Source organism: Cinclus cinclus, chromosome 1, assembly GCF_963662255.1.
Source record: "Cinclus cinclus chromosome 1, bCinCin1.1, whole genome shotgun sequence".
Lineage (NCBI taxonomy): Eukaryota > Metazoa > Chordata > Aves > Passeriformes > Cinclidae > Cinclus > Cinclus cinclus.
Window position 1 is genome coordinate 49,804,889 of NC_085046.1, and position 23,578 is coordinate 49,828,466.

At 37.0% G+C, this 23,578-nt stretch overlaps 1 protein-coding gene across 1 annotated transcript in view; it reads right to left on the minus strand.

Moving 5' to 3' along the window:
- CNTNAP2 (contactin associated protein 2) overlaps positions 1 to 23,578 on the minus strand; it is a 1,050,597-nt gene that overhangs the window by 76,701 nt on the left and 950,318 nt on the right. Inside the window, exons 17-18 of the mRNA XM_062510213.1 lie at positions 6,240 to 6,458; positions 3,498 to 3,734 (exon numbers count right to left, since the gene is read on the minus strand). Of these exons, the coding sequence (XP_062366197.1) occupies positions 3,498 to 3,734; positions 6,240 to 6,458 (456 nt within the window). The remainder of the gene's footprint in view (positions 1 to 3,497; positions 3,735 to 6,239; positions 6,459 to 23,578) is intronic.

Genomic DNA, 23,578 nt, shown 5'->3' on the forward strand with positions numbered 1-23,578 from the left:
ATCTCATATTGGTTTGAATGGGATGTCAGACACTACTGATTATCAAATGAACAGACCTATTTGGCCTGGAATATTCACTCAGAGGAGTGAAATAATGAAATTTAACCTTAGTCTATCCTGCAAAATACTAACCATGTTATTTTTCTGGCAACCAATGTAAATTCTTATTGAAAGTGATGAAGGAAAATATTATTGTTTGCCTCGTATTAGACTTACCCAGCATTACAGCAACAAACAGCATATTGTGGTGCAGGTTATAAAAGTGACAGAGCAGTGTTCAATTCTGTCATTATAAGGAAAAAATTTCATTGAAAACAGACCAAACAGTATTTGAAAACATGTTCATAGATGTTTCATCTCTTTTACAGAGGGGAAAGTGTTGAAGCATTAATGAAAAATTTATTAAAATATAATTTAGGGCATCCTTTTTATTTGAAAACCTTTCAAATTTTTATAAATTTAAAAAATAGTTTTTAACAGAAATATATTTGGCTGTTTTGCCATTACTTTTTTTGCAGTTGCTATATATGTTTACCCTTTGTTTCTAGAAAATACATTCATTCTTGTCTCATAGACCAAGAGGACACAGTACAAGATTCCAGGAGCTGCTATTAGTAATAAAATGTAGGACTCCCTTCCTTCACAAGTCTAGGAAGCTTGACAGCACACATAAGTTGTTCCAGCACTTTACTTGATTTAAAAGGCTTAATACAAGTTAAATTGACAATGTAAGTGTAATGGGCTGTAAATGAATTGTTCTAAAGATCTCGTTATCAGCACTGTTTATTAGAGAGATTTTACATTTATTTATATCATAGGATGCCCCAAACTCAGTCTATTTTGTGTAATTTATACTCTAGATTTTTCCCCAGCAACCCATTATTCTTTCTGTAGGAAGTGTCCTGAACTCACCCACACTAAATCACACTTGGGGTTATTCTAGAGTAGTACAGCAGTCTTCAGCACTAATAGATAGGAAATTGGCAATTTCCACCTTGTATATAAGATCTAAAACCTTTAGAGAGCCATTTTTAGCCTGGAACAGATTTGACATTAAAAGCAGAGATCTGATGTCATGTTTAAATGGCAGAACACTGTATGGCATGAACACCAGCTCACAGCAAGTTTCACTGTATGCCCAAAGTATCCCTGTTACAGCTCTGAGCCCTTGGCTGCACTGGGAGACTGATAAGAAGAGGAGTATAACATAGTATGATATTACTGTTGTTGCTATGGGAGGGCTTACAGGCTAATCAAAACCAGGGTTTGCCTGTGCTAGGTGCTCAATTATTCCCCTATTGGTATGTTTTTATTCTGCTAGCTCCACATCCAGGAAAAACTAAACACTTTAGCTTAGAGCTGGTTTTGGTGGAAAGTTGGGGATTACCTATCCATAAGAGGAACAAAACCCTCACAAATGAAAGTCAGTGTGATGAGTTCTGGCAATACAGAAAAAGCTATAAAGTGAATTCAGTGAATAGGGCATGCAATAAGAAATTGACCCAATTCCAGCCTGAATGGGTTTCCTCTACCAAATAACTGCATTAATGAACAGAAATACTAAACATGCATTACCATTATTCATGACAAACCATTTGCAAAATTAACTGAGATTGCTGTATTCACTTTCTCACGAGTTGCTGTATGTACAGTCCTGAACTGAATGGACATGTTTTATAATTTGATTTTGAAGCAACACAGCATGGTGAAAGCTGATGAAATTCCTGCATGTAAGCACAGTGGAAGCCATTACCTAAAGAAGCAGCTGCTTCCCTTCTGCTGCACTAGAAATACATAATATTTATTGGAATTTATAAAATAATCATGCCAGAGCATGTTTTATTCACCCATATCTAGCGATATGAATATTTGGTGATATGAAAACATTCCTATAAGGAATAAAACAGAGAGTACAATGGTACTGATAAAGGGGCTTGATATCTTCAGCCTGATTGAGCAGAAACCATGGAAGAGACAGGCACAGATAACCGCTCCCTGGGCAAGAAGTGACCAAGAAACACGTGAAAGATGATGTTACCAGGTGACATGGTGTCATGAAGAATGTGTAACCAGTAGGAAATTGCAACCAAAAATAGAAACCCTATATAAGTGCCATATAAATAAAACCCTATATAAATGCCTTGTATACGCAATAAAATTGGCTTTGATCCAAACTTGGACGTTCCCTGTCTCTCCACTGCTGATACAATCCCTTGGGTTTTAGAAGAGGGTGGTCCAGTTTGAGCAACATCAGCAGTGGACAAAACTTTGCTGTGACAGTGTCAAACAGATATAAATAAACAGATTATATTAATGGATATAAGTGAAAGTGGCTGAAGTGTGTGGGGAGGAAATGCAGTCCATAACACAGCTTCAGGTAAAAAGACTGCCTATTTCTGTTATAAACTTAATGCTTCCTGTAAATGTGGCTAAAATAGAGCAGGGTATGGATATTTGCAAAATAATTCTCAGATTTTGACTTAGAAAAAACCCCTGAGATGTTAAGAAAGGGTTGAAAACCAGAACATCAAGGGCCAGGTCCTGTCCCCTACTGCCAAAATACCTTCATTAGGGAACTCTGGTGTCTGGTGACCTAGGCTGCCTGCAGGATTCCTGGTTCAGAGAGGAATGTAAAAGCAGATGAGCACTTTATGAGGTTTCTTTACCATCCAGGATACTGATAGGAAGAGCCTTCACATTTTTAGCTGAAACTTTGAGAAAGCTTTTAAAATTATTATGAAAAGCAGTATATTAGGCAGTCAAACAAGAAAAAATACATTAGTACTTTTCTTCTCAATTTTTGTTGTTGGATCCCTCTTTCCCATGCTCCTTGCCTTTTTTACTCATGTAGACCTGTGCATCCACAGTACATTGTTCTCTTACAATCATTGCTTTTGAAAATCCAGAACATACTTTAAGCCTTTCCAAAGGACTGACATAAATGTGGGAGCTCTGTGTATTTCCTTATCCTAGCAGGTTCAATCCCTAACCGAGTCTGAGGTACTAAAATACTTCATATACTTACGGATGGATAAAATTCTTAAGCCAAATGCTGGCCACCCAGTATATAAGATATTCGATTCAAACATTATGTTTACATGTCTGAATGACTAGGTAGCTTTTCTTTAAATCCATATTTTTCTTCTAAAGAAGTTACCATGACATTGTGCTAGTTGGCATTTGTGGTTCTCAAAGAACAAAGCTCAAGACTGTGGAATACCCTCTGCCATACCTGCTACTACTACAAGAATTCCTGGTGCATTTTGTTTTTGTGTGATTTGATTTAAACAGGTAACATGTAGTCCTCATAAGAGGTGTGGTTTTAAATGATCACATTTAAAATATACACATAGGTGTATAATTTGGCTTACTAGCAAGAAGTATTTAACAGGATTTACTTGTTTGTCTAATGAAGCTGAAACATCGATTCCATTGTGGTTTTTCTTCCTCAGGCAAATAGTTCTCCCCTACTCCACCTCTTGCACTGAGGCATTTACCTTTTATGCAGAATGGCCCATCGTAGGCAGTTTTGGAGCAGTCACAGGAATACCCATTGTATTTCTCCACACATTTCCCACCGTTGGCACAGTACATCCCATAGCTTGTGCAGTGGCCGGAACAGCCAGGCTTCACCCCGGGCGTGACCTTCGCTCTCTCTTCCAGGTCCAGAGTCACTCCATTCATCCTCAGGGAACGAATGCAGCCCAGGAAGCCCTGCTGGCCTCCTGCAGCACCTGAGAGAGAATGTTGAACTGTGAGACAACACCGAATGGCTTTTGTTGCTGTTGCTTCACATGAAGTATCCTGTTAAGCCTGTGGTAACTTCTTTATAAAGGCAAGGAATTGCCTTGTCCTAATGACAATAAATCAGTGAAACCTAACCCTTTGATATCATACCATTAACAAGCATAAATAGTAGTTTTTAATCAGTGCTTGCTTTATACTGATTAGACATTTGAGGTTCAATCTTCACTGTAATATTTCCTTTCATTTAAAATTCAATATTTTTAAAGATAACATTGGAAAAAATGGGTTTAGCTCAACTGCTAAGGTGTAACCTTTCTTTCCTAATGATTAGTAGTGGTGGATGTAAATAATAATAATGACATAATATGTTATGCAGTGTTACATTTTTCAAAGCCACAATGGGCAAAGAAAGAAGTCAAATCCACATTCTCAGTTACAGTAGGAAATATTCACATGAATTTCCAAGAAACATCATGCATAGTATTTAATACTTATCAGAGTACAGACTGAAGGATGGTACACTGAAAAACTACATTTGACAATCTGGATTGAGATGGTTTTTTATAGCATTTAATAAGAACTGTCCTTTATCATCCCTAGTAAACACTCACTGAAAAAATATGTGATTTCAGGTAGGAAAGTCTTATCTGAGGCTGGATTAGAAACAACAATCAAAAAAACCCAAACTAAAAAATGCGAGTAAATAACAATGAATGCTTCTCTGCTCTACCGTCCTCTCTTTGATTATTGTAGTGTTTTAGGTGTCAGAGAGTTCCTGAGGAGATCTCAATGCTCATCACTACACAGCACAAAGGCTGATATTTGCCTGAGTGGGGAAGAGGACTAAATACAAACCAAAGGGCTGCTTCAAACTGAGTATCAGTAACTGGATGATTTTGAGTAGGAGTAGACAAGGGTTGGTCTCTGTTGAGTGCACATGGCCGAGGGTGTCCTGGCGTGATTCCATTCAACATAAACTTATATATACTGCAGAGATGAAAAACCTTCTTTCTCCTCTTAGTGATTGTCCTAGCCCATTGGACTCAAAGTCATCATCCCTCTGTGCCTCTTACTCACCCAAAAAATAGATATTTCTTCTACAGAAAATGGAAAAGGAGACACCAAAACAAGCCTTGTACAGCATTACCCTCCAGTGCCCCGATATTCAGGCATTCATTTTGGGCACTCCAACTCAACTCCATCATAGGTCTGACTCCAGGTAAAGTTCTTCAGTGGTTCTCTGATACATGTGCTCCAATCACCAAGTTATATGAAATAGATGTAATTCAGAAAGAAAAATAATCTGGTTCAGATTGTGACATTAGTTTTTTTTGGCAATAAAGGTACTATATATTTTAAAACATTGCTGGTGTTACAGTCAATTCAAAACTAACAAATAAAATCATCATTATCTAGAATTGTCAAAGAACTCAGACTAGGAAAAAAAAAATTCCAGCTCTTGCTGTTTACAGCAAAAGGCCTGGTAATTTTTTAAAGGTTCAAATGTTCCTCTTTCAAACAAACTTCATATTTCAGCTTATTTTGAAACTCCAATTTATAGGATTATAGCAGCAAAGGACAATCTGAGCTTGCAAATAATACCTGCACATCTGGTGACACATTATACACAGTTTGCAGTGACACTGGGCTGATTACTAAGGCAATGAAGGCTTTAAACATAACTTTAATTCAAGTTGTTAAATGCTGACTAACATGGAGAAAAAAAGATTTTTTTTCTTTTCTTGTAACAGATATCCAGAGAGGTATGAAAGTGTTTCTTTTCTCAACATTTCATGCAGTTCCCATTCCAGCTAATGACACTTGGCATGTCAGCACTTCGTAGCCATGCGGCTAACAATTGGAGAAATACAAATGCTCCTGGAATAGCCTGCCCCAAACATAGCAGTAGCTCCAGAAAGCAGCTGGACTAACTTGGTTCCAGGGAATGCATTTGTGTAACACTGTGGTGCTTTTGTACATTGAACGAGTAAATAATCCACGGGACTAAAGGGAAAAGACTGCAGTGAGAGCAGTAAATTAAAAGTATGGCCAATGATCAAATCTAAAGAGGCTGGAAGTGCTGATGAGACTAGGATGGGCACTGCAGGTACATGCAGTCCTGGCAAGAACTCTGCAGATGCTTTCACTTCTGTGGTGAAAAAGTGTTTGTGCATCTGGGAAGAGACTCTCAGCAAAAAAGGACTTTGGCATTGAAGTCTCCTGGAGGCACTTTCAGCTAGGAGATGCAGGAGGAGAGAGAAAAGAAGGACAAGTTTCTAATACATGATTTTTTTTTTTTTCGTTGATCTTTGTATTTCCCCAATTAAGGGCATGTTTGTATTTTTTTCTTTCTTTTTCTTCACCCCTTTGCTGTCACGCAAACGCTTGAGGAGCACAGTTTCCCACATTCACTAATGGCTGCTGGCAAGATATGAGGCAAAGAACGTTCAGCGTTGTGAGTGCAAAGCCCAGCTGCCCCCTCTGCATCTTACCAACATAGAGCTGGCTGTACAATTCCAGCCGTGTGTGTCCTTCTGTTGGAGCTTTCCTGACCTCCAGGGGTAACTGGTCCACCTGCAGGCTGGCCTGCTTGACATTCCTCTCAGCATTGACCCGGTGCCACTGGTCATCATTGAGGGGGTTGGGAGATCTCACCACAATTTCCACTGGCCCGTTTCCAACATCGAATGAAAAGGAAACCTCAGTAGGAGCTGAAATAGCAAGCAAAAGGTGTCCACAATTTGTTTGTAGTCTTACATTGAAGACACATTCACTTACACTTCCCAAAGAGTAAGGAGCCATATCAAATAGAAGTGTGCACTGCTAATTAATCTTCCTGAATTTTAAGCATGTTCATTTCCTTCTAAGTTGAGTAGGAGTTCGACTTTCAGAAGAAAGTATCAGCAGACCCTCAACCAATTGCATTAATCTTTGCACTCTGCAGCTTTCCAGTTTATATGTTTTTTTTTTAATGGAAACAGCATTTTGATTAAAAAAGGTGGAGAAGTTTAAATTTTTTATTATTATTTTGAGGGGCAATTAATTCTTGCAATGAACTAATAATGCTGCGGTTAAGATCTATGTGACATTTTATGGCTGAAAAAGAAATGGATCTTTTGTAAGCCCTACAGTGCTGTTTATAGTGTATGATGAAAACCATGTTTAGAAATTTTACAAATGTCCATTAAGTCCTACAAGACATTTCTTCAGGTCATCCTTGGCAAATATATAATTAATAACTATTATTGAATATTGAGTGTGATTAATAATATATGAACTATTTTTAATAAAGTAGTATGATTATGACTTTCCTATTGAGATTAATTTATATATCTTTGGGCTGCAAATTCTATTCTTTTGGCAAAAGATCAGATGAAAGGGTTTAAAGAGAATGGATTATCAGTTACAACATTCACAAATGAAGATACCAGACAGAAGTAAAGACAACAAAAAGTTTCATTTAATTTGTTTTTTCTACACACAAAATAAAAAAGCCAGAGCTCCCTTTTAATTCCCTTCAAAGTTCTTGGGTGCCAAATTAGGATCTACATGTTCCAGTACAGCTGTGGTTTCTGGTTAGATTGAATTAATAATAAAACTCCTATTCAGCAAGGCTGTTAAACTGGGGAAAGAACTCTACTCTATGTTCATTATCACTAACAATGCTGATAAATAATTGGAATTTTTTTTTTACATGATCTAATAGATTTTTTACAAGGTTATATCAAATTGACTTGACTGCATTTTTAAGAAAGCTGAATGGATAGGAATAAATTTTCTTACAGAAAATGTGCTTTCAACCAAATTTAACTTTCAATCCAAATTTATAAAATTTATTTTCTTTTATAAAATTGGCTAATTTAAAGAAAAAAAGTGGAAAAGATGTTGTCCATTCTGTTCTCTGCTGAATAAAACAATTTAATTTGTTGAATGAGCTGCCTTTTATAAGCTGTGAATTTATTCTGTTTGTCCTTTTGTACTTTACAAGCCATGAAATCTGTATAAGCCAAAGCTTGCTGTTACAGAAATAAAGAAATTTAGTTTTAATGCCATTATGCTTTGCAACTTCAGTGGTTCTGCCAATAAACCTGGGCAAAGTAGGAATTAGAGTAAAACCTCTCCAGTACTTAAATTGTATATTGTGTTCAAGTCTATTTTCAAGCATGTGTGTATAATTCTCCTTTAATTTTGCTTTGAAGAAATTTCTCAGATCTCTTAACTGTCAGGCTTGAATAACTTCCCAAAAGCTGTCTGTCAAAAAAGACTGTAAAATAAAATATAAAATATAAAATATAATAATATAAAATTTAAAACATTATATAAATACTATAAATAAAATATGCATATATATTACAAAATTAATAAATATTAAAATAAAATAAAATAAAATAAAATAAAATAAAATAAAATTCTTAGGAGACTTTTTCTCTTATTCTGAGGCACCTGATGACATTGCCAATATTGCTACTGTGTGCCTTGACTACTATCCATTCAGAATTTTTTAAAACTTCCACAAGAATGCTTCTTTGTTTGTAAGTCTGGTCTTCTGGATAGAAGTATCCCTAAAGTTTTAAAGTAAAGTTATTCTTCTTTTTAAAGGGAAAGTGAAGAAAATTTGCAAAAAAAATATATTTCAAGGAGATGCTCTGTGTCTGGATAATCTAACTTGATGCATGGCTTTAAACTAAAATTTGTATCACAGCCTAAAAGATACATAATTAAATTTGTATTTTTTGGAGAAAATAACCCCCTTTGAAATGAATGCTAATTGTACAAATTTATATTATATTTTTGTATTTAATTCTATAGTTAGGGAAAGAGTAGCATTCCAGCAAAATCTTCTCATCATAGGCCATTTTCAGTCTATGTACCTGTGAGATGCTGAAAGTTAAAGAAAATACTGCATCTATAGACTTTCTGATCCTTTCTCCACCATCCTAAAAACATGATTCTCATACCAAAGGCAAGGAAACATATTTGCTACACTAAAAGACTGAAAAGAACAGGAATCATGTAAATGAAACAGATGGGCAGAGGCTGCACAGGATGTCTCACATGCAAGTTATGTTACTGGTTCTGACTCTTTATTCTTGGTTTCATTTTTAGTTTATGGAATAAGCACTTTCCACCAGGGACATCTCTAGGTAAGATGACAGGTCTTAACAGAAATGGATGAATATCTGACCGCAGGCGCATTAGTCAGAAAATGAAGACAGAAGAAATTCCACGTCCCCAAAATTGAGACAGGTTACCTGATGACAACTGACAGGCAGAACGCTGAGGTACTCAACAATATTTCTGTCTCACTTTTACTGGCAATTGCACTTCCCACATCTCTTGCGACCCCGAATCTCAAGGCTCAGGGAATGAAGAGCTCATCGTTGGCTTTGAGCACACTGTGCTACCTCCTCTCCTTTTTCCCTTATGCCAGCTTTACTGCTGAGCAAGGTGCTGTTCTTTTGGCCAATGATCAACTGTCCTGGCTTTGTCCCTTTCCAATGCCTTTGCTACTCTCAGTTTCCTGACTGGGATAGAGAGAAAGATTTGGCACTCTGCAAGCATTGCTCAACAATAGGCAAAACACTGGTGTTGTATCAATGCTCTTCTAGGCACAAATCCAAAACACACCACCATATGGGATGCTGGGGAGAATACTAACTCCACCTTAGCCAGAGCCAGCACAGCATCCAATTTGTTCAGAAGTTCAGTGTAACTTCTTACATAGAAGACTGGTAATTACTTAGCTTTTTTTCCCGAAGTATGTTATACTTTTCAGTCTCGGTCTACATATACAATCCTTGCATGATACAATCTCTTGACTCAAATATGTCTTTGATTGATGTGATAGTGGTATGATTTTGTGAAACATTTGAATAGGACAATTGAAAAAATATCTAACATACATGTACATACATGAGTATTTATTCCCAATGACTGATCAGCACAGGAAGTTTTTCAAAAATATGTAGGAAATCAGCTGCAAAAAAAATGACCAGAGGTTTGTACTGGTCACAATTTAGGTAATGAAGTGAGTTTTCATAATAATAACAACTTTGTTTTCTAGTCTACCAAATACCGTAAAACCCAAACCATCTCTTCTAAGAAATGAGAATAATGATCAGACATTTGAAAAAGTGTCTGAAACTGTCTAATTATTATTAAGGAAAAAAAGTTAACATGTGTTTTAATTTATTCAGTTGGTACAAGGTTTTGTGATGAAAATTTCATAAAATTCAACAAAGGGGAATTTTTATGTACTCCCGCTACATAAATTAACTCAGTACACAGGTTTGTTTGTGGCTTAGTTTTACCCTTTCTGTGCCTTGCACAATTACATATAATTAAATCTGAACACATTTCTTTCATTGATTCAATTTTCTAAGGTCTCAGGATGCTGTCAGCCATCTGTTCAGAATACAGAAGAGCAACTTTGGCAAACAAAATTCCCTTCTCACTCTTTCTTCTGTGTTGTTTTTAGCTTTATTCAGCTCTCACCATTTCCTCATCTTAAATCTATGAGGCAGTTGCCCATAAAATTGGAGGGGTACAGTTGAACCACTGTGCAGGAAGACCTGGATAGGGCTGGAAGAGTGGGTGGACAAGAACCTGTGAAGTTCAACAAAGACAAATATAACAAGGTCCACAAAGATGACCAAATTACTCGGAAGCCTATTGGAGGAAAGCCTGAGAAAATTGTGTTTGTCTAGCTCTGAGAAAGAAGACTTGGGGGATATCTTATCACCATTCTGGTATTTAAAGGGTGGCTACAAAGAAGAAGGAGACATCCTTTTTATAGGAAGTCACATGGAAAAGATGAAGGGTAACGGGTACAAGTTACTCCTGCGGACACATAAGAGGGAAGTTTTTCACAATGAGAAAAATCAGCTACTGGGGTAACATCTCCAGGGAAATGGTAGGTTCCTCTACACTGTACACTTTTAAGATTCAGGTGGACAGGGTGGTAGGACATTTTGTCTAGACTGCCTTTTTTAAGAAAGTTTGGACCACATGATCCTTGAGTCCCCTTCTAACCTGGCATGCTATGATATTGTGATTGCATTGTCTGTAGAAGTCCATATTTCTTGTGTCCTTCCTTTCAAAGCTTTCTGGTTGATATGCTTTAGTTAAATGCAAGTTATGAGGATCAGCTGCAGGGAAAGCAGCACACAATTCTGTGTCCTTTGCTATGGGCAATGTCAAGTTAAATGAGCTGATAGACATTTCTGGTATTCAAGATCTGTGATCAACTAGATCTCTTTTTCTTTGAACTCCTTGCATTTCAAGTATCTATTTTCTCCCCTGTTTTATAGTTTGATTTTGTTGATGAATTTTTTTTAGGCCAGGATCTCTAGGTATAATGAAGCTGCCAACAATGGATGGGTAGGTACTCACAAGATGCTAAGCATTAGGTAGATGTTCTCAAGACACATAAACTGGGAAGAAAAGGAAGAGGGATAACAACCCTCCTCTCAACCATTTTGCCTCTCAACTCTTTTGCCCCAGTCTTTAATAAAAACCTTTCTTTCAATGCCTCTTGAGTGGATGGACAGTGGATGTGGACTGGGGGGGCAAATATACGCCCATCTCTCTATTTGTCTCCTTCTCCCCTATTATCCTTTCTTTGAAACACATAGTATCATGTCCTCCCTCATACTTTATTTGTCTTACCTCCCCGATGTATATTTATAACCTTCAAATGTGACTGACTGATGTTTTAGCTGAGTTAGATCAAAGGAAAAAGTATCTAACTTCTTTAGAATCCTTTCAAAATCCCATTCTTAGAACATAAATGCCGTGTTACATCTAGAATCAGAGTTGACTCACTTGGCTGTAAAATAGCTTACAACAATAAGCTGTAAACTGTAAACTGAATCTGCCAGATAGATATTTGTTCTGAGGAAACAACAGTTTGAAAATGTTGTAGCTCATTAAGGGCAAAATCTGCCAAATTTCTTAGACAGTTTGTTTGTAGAGACACCACTGACAAAGGGCTTACTGTCTGAACCTGTAGACAGAATTCAGTGAAATGACTGAAAATGAAAGAAAATGTAACAAAAAGAGAGAGATGATAGATATTTCTAGAACTAGTAGTCTATACATCTTTATATGAAATCTATCAAATGTTTAAGATCATCAAATCATCAAGATCAGGTCTAATATATTAAGCTATTTGAATCCTTACCACTGCCTTTAATAGACTCTGGATAGAAAAGAAAGCAGTATCTTGTATACCTGTCCCACTTAGATATTTGAGTTTAAAGACAGTTTCACATAGTCATCTCTAAATTACCTTCCCTGGTGCCCTCATTTGTACAGGGCTGAGAGAGGCCATGCCAATGCTGACATGAAAATAACATTGGTAGTTTGTTCCTGACTGCCAGAAATAGGTGGAAAGGGCTAAAGATGCTACCCTGAAGTGCCATATTGGAACACAGGACCTGCTTTAAGGAGGCCACTTCTCAAAGGACATGACTTAAAATTAAAGCTACTAAAGCAACATAACAGAGAAAACTTGTTGATCCAAGTTTCTTGATTGCAATGCAGGAAGTACTGAGTAGCTTGGCTCTCTGTTAATAATCAGATATTTGTCAAAATCATGACTGTATTTACAATAATGGGACTAAGCACATGAATGGCTTCATCATTTATCTAATTCCCAAATGAAAAGCCAGTTTGAACTAATGAGTAGAAGCTTCATTCATTTGACCAAATGACAGTGCACATGCATGCCCAAGTGATCCCTGAGCTAAGTGCCAAATGAAGCAGCTCTGGAAGCTGCACAGCTGCATCAGCATGATGCTGTGCCAACAGTAATTAGTTTTAATAGAGAGACTATACTGCACCAAGGATCAATCCCAGCATAGCTGAGTGCTGATTTATGTGGACATGCTATATCTTTCTGAGAAACAGCTGAGATATCTCTCTAACACAGGGGCTCATTGTGCAGCTCAGACACGCTCCATATTTGCCTGAAGATTACAGGTAAAATAAAGAAAAATTATGAAACTTTACATTCTTTTTGAATCTTACACAGTCATTTATATAAGTGCCAAGAAGGAAAAAAGGGGTGAGTAAAGCTACTGCTTTGATTTAACATTATATAAGACCCACTTCTCACATGTAAATCCATCCCCAAGGTACAATACAAGTGAGGCTCACTGTCTCTCTGAAACTTTAGAACAAGCTAATATTCTGTAGGGAATGAAAAATCCATCCATGCCTGAGGATCACCAATGTAAGTGAGTGAATTGGGGACATCAAGGTTGGAGACAGCCTGAGCTGAAGGGATTGATGCTTTAAGTTTTAGCTTTCATATTTTCCAGATTCTGTACTGCATTGGTATATAACTCTGAACTTCATATAAAGTCTTAGCAAGTTCTCTTCACAGTTTTGTTAGACAAAAAATAGTTTTCCAGCCTGAGAACTAAGGATATCGTTGCAGCTTTGAGCCCAAAAAGTATGAACAACAGTGAATTGAGGAGGATGGGGCTAACCTGAAGATGAAGTCCTGCAATATATGGGTCAGATAAGGAGTGAAGTTAGGCAAATTTTAGGAAAATAAACTTCCAGCTGTACAAGATATTTCATAGGATTCCCAGGGAGACTACCCTCAGGACAGGGGAGCAGAGAAGAGCTGGCAGATCTTTAAGGAAGCCATCCACACAGCAGAAGACCTGGCAATCCTCAGGAACAATAAATCAGGCAGGGAAAACAAGAGATGGGCCAGGCTGAGTAGGGAACTGCTGGTCAAATTAAAGGGAAAGAAGCAAATGCACAGGCAGTGGAAACAAGGACAGGAAATCTGGGAAGAGTATAGAGGTGAAATATAGCTGTGTAGGTGAGGAAGGCCAAGGTGAAACAACCTGAGCCTGGCAATGGATGCAAAGAATAACAGAAAGGGCTTCCACAGGTATGTTAACCAGAAAAGGAAAGTGAAAGAAGGTGCACCCACCCCTGATAAACAGTGGTGGAATACTGGTAGCAAGGGATGAGGAGAAGGCTGAGGTACTCAACACCTCTTTTGCCTCAGTCTTTAATGACAATCTTTCTTTCCACACCTCTTGAGTGGATGGACAGCAGGATGGGGACTGGGGGAGCAAAGCACTTCTCACTCTAAGTAGAGATCAGGTTCATGACCATTTGAGGAACCTGAATGTGCTTAAGTCTATGGGACCCAATGAGATGTTCCCCCAGAATCTGGGGAGAATTAGCCAATGGTTATTCAGGCACAATTTTCTCCTGGTGAAGCCATGTTGGCTGTCTCTAATCAACTCTCTGTCATGCATATACCTTGACATAGCTTCCAGGAGGATCTGTTCTATGATCTTACCAGGCAGAGAGTTAAGGCTGACCAATGGTTCCCAGAGTTATCTTTACCTTTTTCCAGTCACTGGGGACTTTGCCTGAGTGTCATGGTATTTCAAATATCAAAGAGCATAACTTGGCAACTACATAGCAAATTCTCTCAGCACCATGGGGTACATCTTGTCAATCCCACAGCTGTACATTTGTTCACATTGCTCAGGTGATTTTGAAGCTGAGTTGAGTTGCGATGAGAGAAATCTTTTATTCCCAGTCCCTGCTCTGATGTTGAGGGACTGGAGATGTGTAGGAAGAATGATTTACATGCATATTGGTAAAATACTACTTCCCTGCAAAAAGGGCCGTAAAAAGTCTACACCTATTAGCATTGACATTTTGAAGATATATCTGTAAAGTTAGTTTTAAATGTTAGTGATTTCTGACATTCTGTAACAGTATTACTGATTTCTCTCAGTGAAATCCTTGCTGCCTGGAGGAAATATTTTTAAACACATCTTACCGTCAGTCCCAGGAAGTCTAGAAACAGGTATAGAAAGGAGAAGGGAAATTAACTTATAAATAAAAGGTAAAGGAAAGAAAACATGTATAGCTGAATGGCTTTAATTAAAGTTTAAGAAGAAATTATAACATAATATTCAGAAAAGATAAATATAGTAATTTAAGGGTGTTTTTCCCCCAAAGATTTAATAAACTAATTTATGGTGAACAGAATTTATTCAATTCCTTTGCAATTTGTTAGGAATACATAACTCTTCAGAACGACTGAAACAGACAGAACAGAATGTCTATAACCTTTTCAGTTTGTTTTTATCTTGAAATTTTTAAAGTATCCCGCGCACCCAAAAAAAAAAAAATCATATCAGAATGAAAAATAAAGGAAAATGTTTTGCTGAATGAAGGAAAGTCTACAATGAAGTGGGTCTCTCCTCATAATTTTGATCCTCGTTTTCTCCATCATTTGGTCTGGAGCCTGAAGGCACTTGATTCAGTCTCTGCTGAGTGCAGTATCTACAGCCGGCAGCTGTAGACTTGCAGTGACATTTCTTTGAGAATGAACAGGGAATTAGATCTACTGAGAGATGTTGACCTCATTCAGGAATAGCTGCTGCTTTCTTATGCATGTGATTATATTGTTACATTGTAAGAAAAGACTGCACAAAAATAAGTTGTTTTGCTATAAATTTAAAAGGAGTGAACTTTAGTGCATTATTGTCCTTCTTCCTTCATGATACTTTAATATCTTATTTCTAGTAAGATTTAGAACCAGACCAGTAATTTCAACAACTGGACAGATAATAAGCCTAAATTGTAGTTTCAGTTTATAGAAACAAAACATCTTTGCTGAAATCTAATGGGAATTAAATATGCTAAAATTCTTTCATAATTTCATTTTATGACTGTTCAAACATATTTTCATATATCTGTCTGTCTGACTGAAAGCTGTTTTTTTTGTTCTTTTACTGCCTGTGTTGGAATAGACTCTCTCTACTGTAGTAGCCTTTGCCTGTTGTATCCATGCTGAGCCTTGAAATTCATTATCTGCACCTGTGGTTTTAATCTTAAATATTCCAGTTGACTCAGAAGTACTGTACAAGTTGACTCAGAAGTACTGTAGTACTCTGCACACAGGCTACCTGAAACTGGCCAAAAACTCTCCAGGTGCAAGGTAGTAAAAAAGCCCAAAACAAATGGTCTTGGCTTTTCTCACTTTGCAGATGACAGCAGTTCCCTTTCTACTGTCAGACAAGCACTTACACACACAGCTTGCAATGTTTTTGAAAGTCATAGCTATATGAGAGCTCAGTATGAAGGGAAACCAGAACCCAATACAGCACCTTTTTCATAATGAGTAACATCTGTGTAGGGACAAAGATAAGGAAGGATTTGATTTTGATAATAATTAAGTCATTTTATCTAATTTACAAATAATCTCAACTGCCAATGAACCAGTCTAACATAAATATTGGTCTTCCTACACTGTACATTAGATTGCTTTGGGGGGACAAAAAAAAAGAGTTAATGGAAGTTCCAGGTTCTTCCATAAAAGACCATGCAAAGGCCAAATATACCCTAAGAAAATAATTATTTGTTATAATTATTTATTATTTCAGTTATGCTAATTGCACTGCAGCTGTCTTGTAGATAAACACTTGGAAACAACCATTATACTTTTATGGTTGTATTTTAGTTGATGCAACAATTTTCAGCCAAGTAAGAAAAAAAAATATTATCAGTCCTGCATAAAAAGGGAACCAAAAAAAAAAAAAGATATGTGAAACTACTTGTTTAAAGTCAAACATTAGATAGTTGGAGCAGGACTTGAAAAATCTACTTGCTTTAATTCTAAGGCAATAAATACAATTTCAGATTGATGTTACCTCCCATCCAGCCACCTCTCTTCCAATAACTACTTAGCTGCCTAGAATGAAGGAAGGGACAGGAACTGTGACTCATTGAAGGTCTGTTGATTCATCTCATGAGAGTTACTAATGCTTAAAAAATATAGCAGCAATATCTCCTGGTCCCTTTTGTGACAGATGATTCACACAAAGGGAACTGTAGTCAGAGCACTGAGTGGAAAAGGGGAGATGTATGTTCTCCTGTCTGTGGTGGTTTATAATATACTTCATTATATCCTTTTAACTGCAGCACTTTACCATGAAATTGAATTGCTCTCGTACAACAGAAGGCAGCACAAAAAGGGGGAAGCTGAGACATCAGAACAGAGCTCTCCCATGTAGCATATAAAGGTTTTTGTGTAAGTGATAGCTATTTTTTTTTTGAAAGGCAAAATAAAAGCAGGTGGTAATGTTCATGAAATTAGATTTTGTCTGAGCATGGTAAAGCATCAGAGAGGTTTTTGGAGAGGAGAGAGTGGCTTATTTTACTATGAAAAATTGTTATGAATTTGGCACAGTTCTGAAGCTGCTGAGCAATGTGTTTAAATGCTTACAAACAGACACAAGGATATCAACACCCCTCTCAAATATGTCACATGTGAATATAATAAAAATCAGACAAAACTGTAAATTGTGCATCATATTAAAAGTGGTAAAAGCCTGGTGCAGGTTTGAAAACTAGACATCCAGACTGTTACTCTTCTGTGATGTGCTTTTATGAAAGCACATTCCCTGTGTCCTTTTTGTCCTCTTCAGTGGTGCTTTTCTTATTCTGTAATTTGTTTATTAACTGAAGGTTCTGCTGTGGATTAAGATTTGTGAAAGTGTTTAGGTGCCTGGGTGGCAGCTACTTTTACATCAGAAGAGGGTCTCATGATGATATAAATTTATTGATTTTTCTGTCTGGCTGTGTAAGGTTTTGTCATTTGTAATGCCTCCTTTATAAGCAATTTTTCATGGCTATTTATTTCTCTGTGGCTGTCCAGGATCACCATCAGGGTAAGGACTCTCTTGAACTATGCACTTTACTACCACAATAAAAAAAGGCCATCCAAAGATATAACTCAATTTTGTTTTTAGTGTAGTTACTCTGTAGAAAAAAAAGGGTGTGTGTGAGAGGGTGGGGTAGATGGACCCAGCGAACTGTGTCCTAGATAACTCAAACTTTTATCAAAATTTTGAGTCAAAGATTTTCTGCTCTGGAAAATATACTTGCAATAATTTATAGTTGCCAAAATCCAGAGAAGATTTCCCAAGATGGAAGAATATATCTTTGGTATTGTTTGTTTACAGCAGCAGGAAGTATCTACTAAAAATACAAACCAGAAGTATCATGGAGTTGTACAAGAGTGGGAAACAGAACTGACCTGTTGGAGGTAAAAATATGCTCTCAGACTTTATGGTAATTAGAGGTAGAACACTTGATGCAGTACGTGAGTGAGGGAGCTGCCTGGTTAGCCACCTTTTGTGAACTATTTTGCTTGAGTATTCATGAGTCTTGTGAAATGTAAAGCCAACATGAGACCTGCTGTTGCTAATTCCTGCTGTAGCAGTGGAAATCATAAAAGGGTGAGTGAGAGGATTTATGTGTTTATAAATCATTTCTTTCTAAGATTTCGTACTAGTAGAGAGCTGTCTGTAGTGCATGATTTGAGACAAAAAGCTCTATTTTAAAAGCAAAGTAAAGACATTTATATCAAGAGGGTATAAAAAGTCTAAATTATGCAGATAGTGTTGTGGCAGCCTTGTGATAGCAACTACATTCATGCTCTTAAAAAATAGATTACCGTTTTATTAACTTTTAAACAAAATTTTACATGAAGTTTCTTTCCTTTTAAAATGTAAGAAATTATATGTGTTCAAAGTTTCTAAATGAAATGTTGTGAGCAGAAATATTCATTTTCCTTAGAACAACTGTAGCAAGGCAAGATAGAAAGGCACAGCCAGAACTGAACATGATTTAAAAACAAATTAATTTTCATCATGATTTAAACTGATTTTTTTAAACTACCATTTAAACCATAAAGAAATGCTGCAAAGTGTTAGGAAAATCTGTGGCCAAAACTCTACATGAACATTCAACCTCTACCTACAAATATCTGGGGAGAAAATAATTATATTTACTTGAAACAGTCTCTTGACATAATTTAAATTAACCAGCTGCATAAATATGTTTAGCACCATTTTAAAAACACTTCCACTTTCATTTTTATATAATCGTCTAGTCACAGAAAACCTTTTCCTACTTTAAAACTGAATTGCCTTGGTAAAACCAATAAAGACTAATTTAGACTTTCAATATACTAACAGAACAATTGCTAACACTTTATCTGAAAGGTTCAACTTACAGAAAAAAGTAGTTTTCAGAATACTAAGATTCTATTTATCCACTTAGAAGAATGATTCTCAAAAATGTCTAAATAATTTAGGCCCAGAAGACCTGTTGGATTCAGGTGAAATAGCCTCAGGAAGCAATGAAGCTTGGTTGGACCCTTTCATATTTCCTCAGTCATGGCATTTCAAGTTATGGCATGATGTTGATGATTGGGACTGAAGGTAAGAGTGACAGTGACCAAAGACTATCAGGTCTTCATGTGCGTCCTCCCCGACCCCTCCTTTATGTTCTCTCTGATGGGTAAAGAGGTTTGTCCCAAGAGGAGAACCAGGTGGAAATTGCAGGAGGAACTGTATGGATGCTCTCATAACGAATGTATTCCAGAGATGGGGGAGCTGAGATGTTTGTGATTGGCTTTGGTACACATCAGCCTGCATAAGGGTATATCATTATGAGATTTTTTTGGTGAGTTTTTACTTCAAATTACAGGGAATTAAAATGAATATGTAGACAAATGGAATTACCATATCTTTAGTGGCTAAGTTACAAGATTTTACCCTGCAGTTGATAAAAGTAAGACTGCCCATAAAATCAGCAGTCTTGATCATTGTTTAATGTGAGGCAGACACAAATAATATGAAAGCATATAATATACCCATTATACCAAAGTCAACACAATGGATATTCTTCTTTGATTAAAAAAAACCCTCTGATTTTTGGAACAAAAGAATTGCTATATATTTTGCATATTTGATTTTATTCCAAAAAGCAGATGGAAAACAGAATTGCAGAGATTGTTGATGAGATGGGTGAAGTATAGGTCATCAGAAAATTAGAGGACCTCTAATTCGTTTTAGGTCAAGTCATATTTGGTATTATAGTAAATACCTTTGCACAGGAAGTCAGCATATGTCTATTAATTTTTTTTGGCCAGTAATACAAGGCTGGAGAGGTCAGAAAATAATACATAAAAACAACATCTCAGTGTAATAGCCAAAAATTCCTGACAAATGGGCAGCACAAGAATTAGTGCCATTGTAGAGGGCACTGGTAAACCATTATCAGAATTAATGTGAATAGTTTGGATTACCTGCGTTTAAGAAAGAATTCAAGGTGCAATGGGTAGGAAGAACCTTATTAGCATAACCAGAGAACAGAACAAGAGAAAATGTGAGAAGAGATTATGTGAGTTCATCTTGCTTGATGTAGCAATTTAAAGCTGAGAGAAGATATGATTGCACTATAAGCATAAAAAGGGAGAGTAAATGCTAAGAACTGAAAACAATTAGTTCAGCCAAAAAGCAATACTGATACAAAATGCATGGCCGTGAAGAAAAGATGCAAATCAAACTGTTAGGAATTAGACTTCTAAAACACAAAGATGTGAGCCTGAAACAGTTGTCCTGCTGGCATAGATTCAAAGTATTTTCAATAGAGTGTTACGTAAATTTAGGGAGCTAGACATAGATTATGCATTTTGGTTGTCTGTGACTGTGAGGATCTAAACTCAAGGACCCAGAAGGTTTGTTTCTGTCATATGCCTATAGCATCTCACGCTTTTGTGCAACATAGTAAATATTTACTTTCTGCATAGACATGATTAGCACACATGAAGAAGGTAACAAAACTTCTGCAGTTGTCAGCATGTTACAGGAAGTATACTGGAAATAAGGACAAAGACCTGAGATGAACTACTGGGTGGTAGTGCCAGCAGTGGTTTGCCTTGTTGCATGTTGTATGTTTTTAGTGCAAAGTCAGGGACAACTATGCTCTTTGAATACTAACTGGTTCCCACCTTGAACTTTGTGTGAGCCAATTTATAAGACACTGCACATAAAATGACTTTTAAAGTGGCATTTACGGCAGTGAGAAAGGTGTCCAATCACCCTTGAAAGGAGAAGGGTAATGCTGAAGGGATGCACTGCATAGTGAAGGGTCATGAATGCCATATTGACAGTGAGGGACGCCAAAGTTAAGCAACCTGTAACTATAGACTGCCAAAGTCCACGCCGGATACAGAAGAGGTATTGATGGCCTTCATTTCCCCACAGCTCTGTGACTAAGATTTTCCACTGGTGAGTTTGAAACTTTTCCCCAGCTGGATTGTTTATTTGCTGCCTTTGGATTGCTTCTACATGCCAGACTGGGTACTTATCCCCATCTGCTAATTCAGAACAAAACAGAGGTGGAACTAATCTTCTCAAATGTCATAAATTGGTTTGCTTGAATATTAGGCATTCCTGCATCAGCTGCCTCATCTGAAACAGAATCTTGTCTTTCAAAGAATGGTGGTTGCAATTTTTTACACCAGGTTTTCTTTTTGTTTGTTTGACACTTTCATATTGTCCTGGAATAGGATGGGAGTTTGTTGTAAAAATATTTGGGTCATAAATTTCTCTAAAGAATTGTAATGTTTTTCCATTTAATTTAATAACTTCTTGTGGGCCTCTGGGATGAAGAGATTCCTCAGTATCCTATGCATTCTTTGACATGTGGCTAATGCAACATGCTTTCCTAGGGGGTGTTTTACAGAGAAGTGATCTTCTGCTAGGAAAACAAAATAACAACTCAATTAAAAGAAACAATGAAGGTCACTCTGGCTTCCCTACTGAGGTGAAAAACGAAGTGGGGAAAAACATGAGCTGTATTTAACATATGGGACCTTGAGCATCATGTGGGTAACCCATTGATATGGTAGAATTATGTTTTAGGATGCCTCTGGAGAAAGACATGATGCAGTTATTAAAATTTGCAAGAAAATATATTAATCAGTCATGTTAGAGCATTCAGCCTGGAGCAATGAATACTCTCTGGGCAGAACCAAGGGGCCATGGGAATAATGGTCCCTAGTCTGTCACTGTTTCTTGTCTGATTTTGGAGGTGTTACTTATGACTCAACTAAGTAGTGTAGAAACAGCTGAGCACCAGAAGCAGCACGGGATTCTTCCATGTGCAAATGTCAGATGTTAAGAGTGCAGTGAGTAACCCCAGCCTGCAGAATAAGTACACCCATCCCGAAGCCATGCCACTACTCTCATTAGCAAGGTATTCCACATTATCCCTTTCAGAGTTGCCAAGTTCAGTGATCACTCCTTGGGGAGACTTTTAGGGCACTCTTAGGGGTTATTCAGTCAAGTGACATCCCTGAATGCAGTGGTTATAAATGTTTCTAGCTTTTTCAAAAAATAGTAAGAGATATCTTTCCTTTCTTACATGTTAATGCCAGAATCAAAAACAAGCTGACCTTTATCTCTAAGCTTCATTTTTTTTTCTTTTGCAAAAGTGACTTGCTGTTAACTTACTTCAGAACAGTAACAGTGAGACATAATTCATTAGTGTCTGTGGATTGCTTGGAGGTACTGGGATGAGAGGAGCTAGAGAAGTGAGTAGAATGTCTTTTTCATTAGAATTATATGTGTCATTAAGAGAGTTTTCCAGAAACAGTGATGGTAGATGCTTCTACCCAAATTACCACAAATATGCCCCCTTCAAATTTTGCTTTCAGGAATCCATCTTTTCCAAAACTTGGGATATCTCTTGAACAGAAAATTCAAATGTGATCTGTTTAACAAGAATCTCAGGTACGAAGTAGCTACATTTTCATAGTCATAACTCTAAAATCTTCAGTCCATACTTCATAATTGTGCAAAACCATATAGGAAAGCTCGAAAGAGGATGCATCCACTTTTTCTCATTCTAAAAACCAGTTTTAATTAAAAAAAAAATCTGGGAATTTTGATCAGAAAATGGAGCCCTACCATACAGAAAAATTAATGCCTTATTCAACTACCACCTTTCTAAGGAACCCTAGCCATTGTCAGCTGACCAGCCAGCAATGAAAATAATGGGGTTCTGTAGATTTACTGGTGTATGTAAAAACGGAGGCTTCAGGTGATTCTACATCTCTGTCAGCTGCTCCATGCATGATGACAACTACAAGCCTGACAGAGGAGTTGCTTGATAAATCAAATAGCTATAGTCTTCAGCCACATTCAGAGTAGCATTTTATCCCTGTTTTTTTTCTTGAGACTGTTCCTTGTCAGCTGTTCGGAAAAGCTGTTTCTGAAATCAAAGAAACATGATCTTCCCTTCCTTCGTCTATTTGCTCCCTCCTGAGAGATGGCAGCCTGAGGTTTTGCTGAAGGCACATGAAGTTACTCTTCAAGATACTACAAATGTCACCTCATTTTCATATGAACCTGGACAGTTAGAAAATTTGTGCAATTATTAGACCCTAAGACAATATAAGACTTAAGAATTATTAGACTCAATGACATCATGCACTAAAATAATTTAATGAGTGATCCTAGTAACAACTTCTGTGCTCAGAATAAAACATGCAAACTCTTTTCCAAAGACTGGAAGCTAAGAATTTTAATGGACTGGATGATTTGTTTCCCTAATGAACTCACCAAGTTCAGCAAGCTGACTAAAATACTGGATACCGTAAAACCTTTTGGTTTCTGGTCTATACAGCTAAGTTTATACATCATTAACCATGTATTACAGGTACATACAGGTACTTTACACATAAGGGAAAAAGAAAATAAAATTTGTACATGGAGGATGCTGATTTTAACATTTTCCTTTTGGAAGGGTAAAAAGTAAAGAAATCAAGAACCGGTTTTGTAGGAAGTCATCCTGCTCCAAAGAGAGAGAATTGTACCTGTATGAGAAGGCAAACTAAAGCAATCCACTGGGTGAAGCACAACAGCTTTCAGTAAATACCTGGTGATGCTCATTATGTAACAAACCTTTAATACAAAATAGCTGT